This window comes from Rattus rattus, chromosome 9 (genome assembly GCF_011064425.1).
Source record: "Rattus rattus isolate New Zealand chromosome 9, Rrattus_CSIRO_v1, whole genome shotgun sequence".
Classification (NCBI taxonomy): domain Eukaryota; kingdom Metazoa; phylum Chordata; class Mammalia; order Rodentia; family Muridae; genus Rattus; species Rattus rattus.
Window position 1 is genome coordinate 32,200,853 of NC_046162.1, and position 13,460 is coordinate 32,214,312.

The following is a 13,460-nucleotide window of genomic DNA, read 5'->3' on the forward strand; positions in this document are numbered from 1 at the left end:
TGAAGATTAGTCTAGACTAGCAGTTCTCAACCTGCGGATCCCCTTTGGGGATCAAACGACTCGTTCACAGAGGTCACCTAAGACCATCGGAAATATCAGATATTTACAATTCATAACGACAGAAAAACTACAGATTATGAAGTAGCAGTGAAAATAATTTTATGGCTGGGGGTCACTACAAGGTGAGGAATTATATTAAACTGTGGTGGCATTAAGAAGGTTGAGAACCACTGATCTAGACCATTTTGGCTTGTGTGTGCATGTTTCCTGAGGACAGACAATTCATCTTTTACATCAAGCAGCGCGCGCTCTCTCTCTCTCTCTCTCTCTCTCTCTCTCTCTCTCTCTGGGTTTATTTTGCCTAAATATGCACAGGATGGGGCAGAAGTACCATCTCCATCAACAGTAGCCACGCTGACCCTTCTCACCCAGAGGGAAATTAACCTGAAGTGCCCCTTTTATGTTCCAGGATCCACTGGGTTAGACCAACATCCTCTAATCACCCAACTTTGCCTTGTGGCACCAACTTTGCCTTTAGAGATATTATCTCTCCGGGTAGAGTTACCAAGCATAGTGGGTCTACCACCGTTTCCATAGGCCAGATGAATTTCTTGAACTGACTTAAGAACAAAGTTAGAGTAAACAACTAGCAAAGGCCAAGCAGGCAAGTACTTGGGGGACAGAAATCTGTTTCTTTATATTCAGACAAAGCAAAGTGGGACTTAAGGAGAACCAAGAAAATGGCCCAGAGAGGGAGCCACTGGAGCATAATATAAGAACTGTATGAGGGCTCTGAATCTTCCTAGTGCTCTCCCTCCCCTCTGAATGAGTGACGGGACCGAAGGGAAAGGTGCTGAAGACGGTTCCTGTAGCAGACACAGCCGAAGACAGCAAAGCTGTGTGGTATTACTGACCACACAGCCTTTCTCTTACCCTTCAAGGTCTTGTTGATCCACTGCACTGTAGTTTTCTTCTCTAGGTCAAAGTCGTCTACAGTGATATCAAAACATAGTTCTCCAGATTGGGGCAGAATCAGTGGAACACCTCGACTATGGGGCAGCAACAGAGGGATCTTGCGTCTCACGGGCCTTGGGATATCAGGTGTGGGGAGGCCATTCCTTGGGTCTTCTTGCTGAACTTGGTTATCTGTGATAGTTGCCTGCTCAGCTTCCCTGTGTTTCTTTTTCTTTTTTTTCGGACTACTGGTGGAGCTACGTTCACAGCTTTTTTCCCTGCATTTCTTGGCAAGCACCTGCAACTGGGACAAAGCCCAATCTGGGAGTGACACAGCATACGAAGCAGCACCTTTGGCAGCACCTCGGGTAGCACGTGCTGCAGCGGCTCTCAAAGCACCTCGGGTTGCACGTGCAGCAGCGCCTTTCAAAGCGCCTCGGGTAGTACGTGCAGCAGAGCCCCTGGAAACACCTCGGGTCGCACGTGCGGCAGCGCCTTTCGAAGAACTTTGGGTAGCGCGTGCGGCAGTGCCTTTTAAAGCACCTCGGATGGCTCGTGCAGCAGCGCCTCTTGAGGCGCCTCGGATAGCACGTGCAGCAGCGGCTCTCAAAGCACCTCGGGAAGCGCGAGAAGCAGCGCCTTTCAAAGAACTTTGGGTAGCACGTGCAGCAGCGCCCCTCAAAGCACCTCGGATAGCACGTGCAGCAGCGCCTCTTAAAGCGCCTCGGGTAGCACGTGCAGCAGCGCCCCTCAAAGCGCCTCGGGTAGCACGTGAATCGGTACCTGCAGCAGCCCCTAAAGCAGCATCTGGGGCAACACTTGCAGCAGTGCCTATGGCAGCCCATGCAGCAACCCCTAAGGTAACACTTGCAACAGCACCTGGAGCAGCACGTACAGAAGTCCTTGGGGTAACACTTGCAGCCGCTCCTGGGGCAGCACGTGCAGCAACACCAAAAGCAGCACCTAGAGTAATGCCTGCAGAAGTGCCTGAAGCAGCACCAGGAACAGCACCTTGGGTATCACATGCAGAAGCAGTTCCTGGGGCAGCATCTGTGGTAGCACGTGCAACACCTGAAGCATCACCTGTATCAACCCCTGAAGCATCACTAGAAGCAGCTCCTGGGGCAGCACCTGTGGCTGCACGTGCAGCAGCACCTGACATAGCGCCTGGAGCAACACCTGGGACAGCACCTCGAGTATCATGTGCAGCTGCGCCTTTAGAAGCCCCTGGGGCTCCTGAAGGAGCACCAGGCCCAGCCCTTCGGGTAGCATGTACACAAATTCTCTCTGGTGGCCACTGTTCCTGAGAGGAACTGTAGGAGCTGGCAATGGCATTTCGTTTGCATGAGCTCTTGAAGGCGATCTGGTATTCCTTAGTACCGCTCTTTACTGAGTTCTTGGAACAGATATCTCTATCCAGAGGACCTGGCTTGGGTATAAAAGAAGAGAGCACACCATTGACAAACAGACGTGTAAAGGCTGACGAGGCACTCACGCTTCGATCAGAATCCTTTCCCTGATCACAAGGCCTTTCAGTGACTGGGGAGCCTTCCCCCTGATTGGTAAATCCTTCTTCACCTTCTCCCAAGATAGTGAGATCTTTCTTTTTCTTGATTTGAACTTGGCTGCTCTCTTGGAGAGCATTAATCTGTGTCTCCTTCCTAGATTGAGTCAAGAGGTGGCTAGTAAGAAACGACCATATAATCAGGACGGGCTGCACCAGAACAAAACGGAGTGTGTCTCTGCCCTTACTAGAGAACACATTCAGGATTATTGAGTTTTGGGACATCCTGGGACTAGAAAGTGTCGGCACTGAGTTGTGCTGGTTACCTAAGAATTCAGAGGAAACCTTCTCCACTGGATAGTTCTGTGCCTGGGCAACCGCAATGCGCTCAGGGTGCTGCTGAGGATGGGCTAAAGCTGCACCACCTTCAAAAGGCAAACTATCAGCCGTGTTCAGACACCCATCCATGGAATTAACGCGGGGAGACCGGGAAATACAGTGATCCGGTGCTAAGGGATTCTTCTGCGGGTCCCTAGTGGACACAGACAGGGGTGGACACGGGCAAGCCCGGCCCAGGTATCCACCCATCTGGACTGCTCTGCACAACTGGCGACTTCAAATGGAGTCAATGGTTCAGAGACGCTTCCCTAGCATCGAAGGAGCCCACCGCAAGGCACACACTGTGGGGTATGTCGCCTATGACGTGGCACTGGAACGAGTGAGCAAAGAATGGGCACGAGTGAAACAGCCACGCGGGGGAAGGGCCCGGTGAACCGCTCTCTTGTCTAGAGGCCAGTAGGCAGCCCCGCCCCCACTGTTGGAACCCTGCAACACTGAGGTCTCCTAGAGAGAGAACTATGGAGCTAAGGAACTCCGAGCTCAGCAACATCCCCTGGAGACCGCAGCATACTTTCTCTGAAACAGTGGAACAACTGCTCAGAACCAGAGCTCGCCTGTGCCATCCAGACCTGGAGAGAGTTAGCAAGGCTGGAGCGAGCTCCAGGTATTGAGGAGAAAGATAAAGAGGAACCGAGTTTAAGTGGGTGCCGCCACACCCTCCCATCAATCAACAGCCAGAAGACTGTACTTCCTGAAATGTTCAAAAAGAGTTCTATCATTTAAAGTTCAAGGTTAGGGCTGGAGAGATGGCTCAGCGGTTAAGAGCACTGGCTGCTCTTCCAGAGGTCCTGAATTCCATTCCCAGCAACCACGTGGGGGCTCACAACCATCTGGGATCCGATGTCCTCTTCTGGTGTGTCTGACAGCTACAGTGTACTCATAAAATAAATAAATCTTTAAAAAAAAAAAAAAGTAAATCCTTGCTTTAAAAAAACTAAATAAAGTTCAAGGTTAAACAACTACATCAAAATCAAAGAATATACATGGATCTAGACCTAGGCCTCCCCTCCCATGTGTAGCAGATGTGCAGCTTGATCTTCATGTGGGTCCCGAAGAACTGGAGCGGGGACTATTCCAAAAGCTGTTGCCTGTTCATGGGGTATAATCTTCTAGCTGGGCTGCCTTGTCTGGCCTTAGAGAGAGTCGCAGAAACTTGATGTGCCAGGGTGGTGGGGATACCCGGGAGGCCCCACCTACTTAGAGGATAAGAGGGAATGAGGAAGGGTTGTGGGAGGGGGTAACCAGGAGAGGGGCATTGAGCAGGATGTAAAGTTAATAAGTAAATAAAATAAAATAATTTTTTTAAAAATATCTGGCTGTTGATAGATACCATGGCTTACATGAATCTTTAAAAAAAAAAAAAAAAAGCATTATGCTAGATCAATGAACATCCACAAAGTTATGTGCTTACCTCATGACTCCATATATATGACACATTTTTTGGAGAGATGAGTTCTCAGGGATGGAGAGTAAATCAGTGGTTCCCAGGATTTAGAGCTGGAGGGAGGACTGAATGCAACATATAACATGGAGGAAACTGGAGGGCAGAGAGCATTGTACATGCTGATCATAGCAGCTGGTGCAACCATGTACACATTCGACAGTATGGCACATGACACAAATCTTTACTATAGATAACCTTTAAAGTAAGTATTTAACACTTAACCTTTATTAACCATAACTTGATAACAGGTACCTTAGAACCAGTATTTTTCTTCTAAAAGATGAGACAGACTCTCTCTTTTATGTAGCTCTGTCCGTCCTGAAACTCATTATATAGAGACCAGTCTGGCTTCCCACTCCCAGGGATTCACCTGCCTCTGCCTCCCCAGTGCTGAGATTAAAGGTGTGCAGCACCATACATGACTAAATAAAAATACTTCTTTGTTTTTTTCAAGACAGGGTTTCTCTGTGTAGCCCTCACTGTCCTGGAACTCACTCTGTAGACCAGGCTGACCTCAAACTCAGAGATCCACCTGCCTCTGACTCCCAAGTGCTGGGATTACAGGCGTGTGCCACCACTGCCTGGCTAAAAATACTTTTTAAAGGCATTATTCTTCGTTTGGTGTTGGGAGCTATGCCCTTAAAACCCTCTATTATTGATGTTAATATTATAGTTAGAGTTAAGTATGACTGGGTTCATTAAGAGGTCAGGATGATGAAAAATCCCCAGTCAGCTGCAGAAGACTAATACAGATCTGGTGGTCAGGATGCCCAATGATATGACAAACCTGTGACTTTTCTGAGAAACCAACATCCTGTTGACATCAGCTGACCACAAGCGCACTGTGTCCTTGGCTTGTGTAGATGTTTCCCGCTTCCCCCCTCCCTCTGTTATCCCTGCTATGGTGTAAATTCAGCCTTGGGAAAAAATAAAATTTGTTGCCTTGATCAGACTCTTGTCTTGGCGTCCTTCTTCTTGACTCTTGTCCCCTATTCTCTCCTAGGTGGTCCCCAACCTCCACTGACTGCCCTGCAGGCTGGGCAGTTTGGGCCTACAAGGTAACCAAGGCAGGATGAGTGAAATATGGGCATCCCCTTTACTTGGCTCAGTCACCTGCTAACTGCACATAAGCATGCTCATAGCTCTGAGAATGTCTGTCTAAAAGGCCAAATCTAAAATGTCCTCTTTTCAGGGCTGGAGACAGAAGAGATAAGAACTAAATTATTTTCCTGCCCACTCTACAATGTCCTGCTCAAGACACCCAAAAGTCATTGTCCTAAACCTTCAAACCCCTTGGATTCCAGAAATGGTGCATAAACACACACACACACACACACACACACACACACAGAGAGAGAGAGACAGACAGACAGACAGACAGACACACACACACACACAGACACACACAGACACACACACACACACACACACACACACACACACACACACAAGGAATCACCCTATTCTGTACACTTGATGCTTAAAGATGCTATTTAGCCTATATGGCCCATACAGACTATATGAAAAGTAGGACACTTACATATGATATGACAGAGGACAGATTGTCACCCCATCATGAGCCCACCATAATCAGAAGCAGTCATCTGTAATGCCCATGAGGGAAGGCTCATCAGCAAGACCTGTGAACTTGTGCGTGGGAATGAGGCGAGGTGGGCAAAATGTGAAAGCCTTTTTCCTCCACGTGCTCTATATAGGCAGCCATGATAAGGTGTGACCCAGGTTTAAGGTCAGTCTTCCTACCTCAAATGATCCAGCTGATGCCTGTATTAGGTTGGTGTCCTGTCCCATTGACCTTGATCACAGAACTCTGCAACACCACGAGCCTCCCTAAAGGCTCTCCTCCTGTATTCCAGACATAATCTTCTTTAACCTCCGTTATGGAAAAGCAACCTACTTTTCCTTGGGTAATTTGGATCAGCCGTTCCTCCTAATGCTGTTATTCATTTCTTAGCAGGTAGCCAGGGAGAAGAAATATTTACTGTATCCTCAAAAAGGAGTGATCCCCTGAAAGAAGTGCTCCCCTATCTGGAACCAAAATTTCTAAGGTCACAAGATCAGGAAGCAAAAATGTTCTTAGTAGAACCATTCATGTACATATATATGGATGAATATATATGTACATATATATATGTACACACTATAGTATTTAAATATTTTAATTTAAATATATTTTATCATATTCTTCCCTCTCCCAAATTTATCCAGTTCCTCTCCTCCCCCTTACCCACCCAATTTTAAGTGCTTTCTCAAAAAAATAAAAAGACCAAAAATCCAATACAACAAAATACCCAAAACTTAGAAAAATACATTGCCCAAAAAGAAAGAAACTAACCAAATTAGAACACAGGCACGCACACACACATACACACACACACACACACACACACACACACACACACAATGCATAGTCTATTACATGTTAGTCAGCCAATCCTGAATGTGAGGCCTGTCCTGGAGTGGTTGATGTACCCAGTGTCGTTACATTGGAGAAAACTGATTCTTCCATCTCCCAGAAGATATAAATGACAGTTCTGTTGTTAACCTTTACCCTAGTGGCTAGGGTTACATTCATTCATTCATTCATTCATTCATTCATTCATTCCGTTTTAAGAACATAGCAAAACAAAATAAGGTAAAACAAAAACTATCACATCGAAGACAGGCCAACAGAAGAAAAAGAGCCCAAGAAAGGTCGCAAGAGTCAGAGACCCACTTGCTCACATGCTCAAGAATCGCATAAAAACACTAGACTGGAAGCCGTAATAAAAGCTCAGAGGACCTGGTGCAAACCCATGAGGGCCCTGTGCATGCCGCTTCGGTCCCTGTGAATTATTGAAAGCTGTGCTCGTGTTGGTTTAGAGGACCATGTTTTCTTGATGTTCTCTGGCTTTTACATACTTTCTGCCTCCTCTTCTGCGGAGTTCCCTGAGCTCTGAGGAAGGGATCTGATAGAGACGTCCATCCCACTTAGGGCCGAGTGTTCCAAAGGCCTTCTCTCTGTTGTCATTCCAGGCTGTGGTCTCTGTGTTTGTTGTCACCTGCTGCAGGAGGAAGCCTCCCTGGTGATGGTGAGCAAGGCGCTGATCTATGAGTATGGCAGAATATCATTAAGAGTCATTTGATCGCTACATACTTTTCTTTTTTTCAAGACCAGCATTATTTGCTCTAGGTCCCTGGGTTATCTAGTCTCATGCTTACTTACCGAAGTAGTGTCAGAAATGAGTTCCACCTTGAGAAGTGGGCCTCAAGTCAGACCACGTATTGGTTGGTTACTCCTACAAGCTCTGTGCCACCGTTGCCCTACCATATCTTTCAGGCGGTACACCACTATAGACAAAGGAGAGCCATTCCCTTTCAATGTGGTGGTTTGAGTGAGAATTCCCCCAACAGGATTGTATGTTTGAATGCTTAGCCACCAGTTACTGGAACTGCTTGGGCAGAATTAGGAGGTGTGGCCTTGCTGGAGTATGTGTGTCCTTGTTGGAGGAGGTGTCACTAGGGGTGGGCTTTGAGGTTTTTAAAAGCCCATGCCAGGTCCAGTCTCCCCCATCCCCCTTCCCTTTCCCTTCTCCCTCTTCCTCTCCCCTCTCTGCCTACAACTTATAGACCAGGTGTAAGCTTCAGCACACACACACACACACACACACACACATATACACCACACACATACACACACACACCACACACACACATACACACACACACACACACCACACACACACACACCACACACACAAACACACCCCCCCCCCCCCCCAACCCAACAAACCAAACACCCCCAAAACCCCCAACACCAAACACACACACACACACACACACACACACACACACACACACCACACACACACACACCACACACACCACACACACACACCACACACACACACACACACACACACACACACACAAACACACCACACACACCACACACACATACACACCACACACCACACACCACACACGCACACACCACACATACATACACACATACACACACATACACACATACACACAAACACACCACACATACACACACACACACACACACACACACACACACACACACACACACACACACCACACACACCACACACCACACACACACACACACACCACACACACACACACACACCACACACACACACACATTTGCCACACTCCTTGGTGTGATGATCATGGACTGACCCCACTGAACCTGTAAACCAAAGGCATCTTTCTGTAAGTTTCTTTGGTCATGGAGTCTCCTCACAGCAAGAGATCAGTAACTAATTCACTATCTAAGATCTAGCTAACCCTAGATAGACTGGCTCTCTAGCCAAAACCTAGAGAGAATAAACAATTCACTCAAGAGAAAATGCATGGACTCTATCTTTAGCACCAGGGTGGAAAATAAAGGAGTAATTATAAACCAACTGATCCTACAGCTACCTCCCTCATCTATTAGGCTCCCTTCCTCTGGACCACTATCCCCCTGATTTAAGCACTCTAACCAACTACGAGCACAAGTGGGGATAGCCTAGAATCTAAGAGCCTACCTAAAGTCATTCAAACTGGCCAATCTCAAGACCGTTTACTGTGTCTCATCCTTCCCTCCCTATGAGGACAAAGACCATAATAACTAACAGCTTTTTAAATACAGATGCTTTAATTAACAGGTGCAGGACACCCCATGGGCTAGGTGGTGGATATCCAGGTCGCAGCAGCAAGGTGAGCGCAACCTCCAAGCTTCTCCTTCTGGGTCCCGTAGGGTGAGCACATCACCCTCTCCAACGAGGCCTTTGATGTTTCGGATGATAGAGGGGCTGGTGTCATCCATAAATTCTACATGCACCTGTGTGCTCTGTCCCTGTGAACCAGTCCTGCCCAGCACTTTGGTTACCCTACCTTGATGGGCTGCACGTGACTCAGATCCATGATGGCAGCGATCTGTCGGAGTACTAACACTTCTCACACACAGCATCCTTCTGACTAGCCCTGCCTGGAGATTTTCCTTGCATCCCCCTCATAAGTTACATGTTCCCATCCTTGGATCTGTGAGTGGCAGTCTTTAACTTCCAATGACAGTCACCACGAATAATAAAACTTATATTTAAGCCAGCACACAATGCATTTGGAATCACCAAGACACTTCAAGAGAGAATAAAGAGATATGGTTTGCTGTAACAAATGGAGGATTTGTTCCAGAGCCATATGCTTTTAAGGTGGCTTTTAAGGTATTGGCACAAAGGCAGGTGACTAAACCTTGGACTAGGCCAAAGATCCCAGAGACAGGTTTAGCTCATAGACAACTTCAAAACACATCTTGCGATGTTATTCATATGTGATCCTTCTGGTTATAAGATCTATCCCCCAAGAGATGTTCTGGGAACCGCTGGTGGCTTAAACAGCTCCAAACCATAAACCCTGGAGTCCTCCTGGAGTCCTGCTGTAAGGATGACTGTGCTGGTCTCTCTCTCTCTCTCTCTCTCTCTCTCTCTCTCTCTCTCTCTCTCTCTCTCTCTCTCTCTCTCTCTCTCTCCATACTTCCCTTTCTCGATAGGCAGATTAAGATAGTACATGGTAGTGATTTGGTGTATTATTTTGTCGCTGTGATAAAACATCATGACCAAATGCAACTTAAGGAAGAAAGACTTTATCCTGGCTCACACCTCCCTAGTCACGGGGCAAGCATGGCAGAGCAAGAATGCAGCAGGGCAGGAAGCTGAGAGCTCTCATCTTCACCACAAACAAGAAACAGAGTTAATTGGAAATACAGCCACACTATGTGCTCTCCAAAACCCGAGACCAGGGACATACTTCCTCCAGGAAGGCTCTCCCTCCTAAAATGTCCTCCAAGCCGTGTCCACAACTGGGACTCAAGTGTTCAAATGCATGAGCCTATGAGGGACATGTCACACGTGGACAGTGGATTCAACAGGCAAGAACCTCCTGCTTATTCATATCTATATCCTGAGCGCCTGCCACATAACAGGATGGACATGATTGACAGCTGAGGGGAGAAGCAAGTGCTGCAGGTACTTAGCACAGAGGCGGGGAGCATCTGACCAGTGTGAGTACCTCACTGGGCCTCCTCGAATCTCAGCACAGATGGAAGGAGGGAGGGAGGGAGGGAGGGGAGTGAGAGGGGAGGGAGGGAGGGAGGGAGAAAGGGAGGTAGGGAGGGAAGGAAGGGATTTGTCTTTGAATCTCACAAGTGTCTGAATATCTCCTGATGCAGCTTGTCCCAGTGCACCGTGGTCACAACAGGACAAATGATGAATGCTAAATACTAGTAGTAAAGCCTCACTAAACACGGTGTGGAAATATAACATGAATCACTCCAGTGTCTTGGGAAAATAAACTGGAGGAGTGATTTTAAAGATGACCCATCTAAGGTACATGGTGCCCCATGGCAAAATATGGCCACATGGTGGCGCCCTGAAAGCTGGCAAGAGACCGTTGCCATCATTGCTTCGTGTTGTACAAGCCAGCCTGTTACATACCAGCATCTCAGCCTTGAATGTGAATATTCTCAGCCTGTGAACGTCCTATTTTAGAGTTCTCATCACTGAGATAGTTCTTCGCTAGGGTCCAGAGTCGAGAGATACAGAGATATGTGAGAGTCTGAGAGGTAGAAGACGCAGGTCATGGATATGCAAGGCAACAGCCATAAATAGGTAGACACTAAGAAAAGACACATTGCCAGGCATGACAGCACAGGTTTGTGACTCCAGCACTTGGAAAGCTGAGGAGGAAGCATTTCTGTGAGTTTGGGGCCAAATTAGGCTACATAGGGGGTTTCATGCCAGCCTAGATTACAGGGCAAGGCTCTGTCTCAAAAACAAACAAAAAGGGGTTGGGGATTTAGCTCAGTGGTAGAGCACTTGCCCAGCAAGCGCAAGGCCCTGGGTTCGGTCCTCAGCTCTGGAAAAAAAAAAAAGGAGTACATATACACACATAAATAAGGCCTTCTTCCTACTTTATCCACTTACAGGTACACACACACACACACACACACACACACACACACACACACACACACACACACGGGGGGGGAGGAGAGAGTAGTCTGATGTCTGTTCTGACATATATGTACTCTTTAGAAAAATATTACTTCAAACAAAATAGAGCCTCTTTAAATTTTTCAGGCATCACTCTTAGACCTGTCTCTCAGAGCCCAGTGGAAGGAAGCGAGCCCCATTTCCCAACCCCCTTTTATATATTTAGAGATGGAGTACTTGTGTTCATGTGGGACAGTTTCAGTGCTAGCCCGATCACAGGTGAAGGGACTAGGCCAAGCAAACATGACCATGGCAGCCTTGCCCTTCTCCCCCATGCCCTCTGCCTCGCTAAAAACCGTTGGATTGCGTTCCTAAAGCTAACCAGCAAGGTCTACTCCCTTATTGGGCCACTTCCTCCTGAGGCTGACCACCAAGGTTCAGCTCTCAAAGTACTGAAGTCCAACCATGAAAAGCCCACTTCGGCTGCCCTAATTAACACGCCCTATTAAAGTTAGACACCTTGCCCTAACCCAGAGTTTCCCCCGTTACCTCCATAAACCACCATTTTCCTATGGGCCTCATCGGTCTCCTCTCTATCCAGAAGCAGTCCTTTGTCCCCACCGGGACAAATAAATGCCCATTCCCTCTCCTTTGTTCCTTCTCCCTCATCCTCCATCTCCTGTTTTTGTCCCTCATTCCCTGCCCTCTGTCCCTCTGGGGCAAATAAATATCCTTTGTACTGAGAACTTGGTCTGAGGAGTCCCGAGGCAACTCTTAGGTTCCCTACAACAAGTATGCCTCTACACTGTGCATAATGAATGATCGTGAGCAGGCCAGTGGCCTGGGAAGGGGATCAGGAGGCTGGGTGGCTGAGCTCCTCGGGGTTGGGGGGTGGGAGGGAAGGGCTTTCTCCCTTCTTTGTGATGAAAAGCTCCCGCCGGCCTACCTATCTCCCTTCCTTCTTTCCTCTAGTTGTAGTTTGAATTTTTCCTTCAAATTTTCATGTGTTGAGGGGCTGGGGATGCAGTAGAGCATGCGCGAAGCCCTAGATTCCGTCCCCAGCACTGCGTAAAAAGGATATGGCGTCTCGTGCCCGAAATCTCAGCACTCGAGGTGAAGTCAGGTGGACTGCATGAGATCCTGTCTCATATGTGCGTGCGCGAGCGTGTGTGTGTGTGTGTGTGTGTGTGTGTGTGTGTGTGTGTGTACAATTTAATCCCCAAATTGATGTGATAGTTAAGTGTGGTAGGATTAGACAACGTCTTCAAGATGGAGCCTCTACCCAGGTCTGGTGTCTCTAGAAGAAGACAAGATACACAAACGAGTGCACCTACTCTTCTGTATCACAGGACGGTGTCCTGTAACACGATATGAAAAATAAATAAAAAATAAAAATAAAATAAAATAAAACCCATACCAAGCCCCTGGGCTTTCTAGGTAAATAAACTTCTCTTCTTTATAAATCACCCAGTCTTGGGGATGGGGGTTAGTAATAGAAAATACGCTAAAAGATGTCTCTTTTTTTCTTCACCTACAATAAATTTCACTGAACAGTTTCACTTGCCTTTTTTCACAGGCGTCTCACGGCATTAGTACACAAAAGTCTAGTCCTGTTACCTGCCTGGCTATCCGGTACTCCACTCTGGGTGGCTGTTCTAACTCCCTTTCTGTTGCTGTAATAAAATTCCCCAATAGAAAGCAACGAAGGAAAGAAACTCTTTATTTAGCTTACTATTCTAGGTTAAAGTTCATCCTAGCAGGAGGTCAAGGCAACCGGAACCTAAGACAGCTAGTCACGTCCACGGTCAAAAGCTTAGGGAAATGAACGTGTGCATCCTTGTTACTCAGCTGGATGTCTCTGCTCTTACACGGTCCAGGGGCCCCAACCCAGGAAATGGTGCTTCCCGCTTTCGGGCTGGGTCTTCCCACGCCAGTTAAGGCCATCAAGACCATCCCTCACAGACATGCTCACCGGCCAACCTAATCCAGACCATACTCATTTGTCAAGTCGACAATTAGGATTAACTGCTGCAGGGGCTTTATTACGATATTCAAAAAAAAAAAAAAAAAACCCCGTTTTAGGGCTTCTCTCACACACAAATGTGGAGGTCTTAATATCCACACACTACAACTCACAGGCACAGAATCACATTTTTTT

General features: G+C 47.3%; 1 protein-coding gene and 1 pseudogene across 1 annotated transcript; both read right to left on the minus strand.

Moving 5' to 3' along the window:
- Positions 1-802: 802 nt before the first annotated feature.
- Positions 803-3,046, minus strand: LOC116910260 (nuclear envelope pore membrane protein POM 121-like). The gene has a single exon (XM_032914145.1). It carries the CDS (start codon positions 3,044-3,046, stop codon positions 803-805), a length of 2,244 nt encoding a protein of 747 aa, XP_032770036.1.
- A 5,924-nt stretch (positions 3,047-8,970) lies between these two features.
- On the minus strand, positions 8,971-9,236 carry LOC116910261 (annotated as a pseudogene).
- Positions 9,237-13,460: the final 4,224 nt, after the last annotated feature.

Excerpts from the sequence above, each read along its gene's own strand:
- LOC116910260 (XM_032914145.1), bottom strand. The coding sequence starts at position 3,046 with ATGGGTGGATACCTGGGCCGGGCTTGCCCGTGTCCACCCCTGTCTGTG.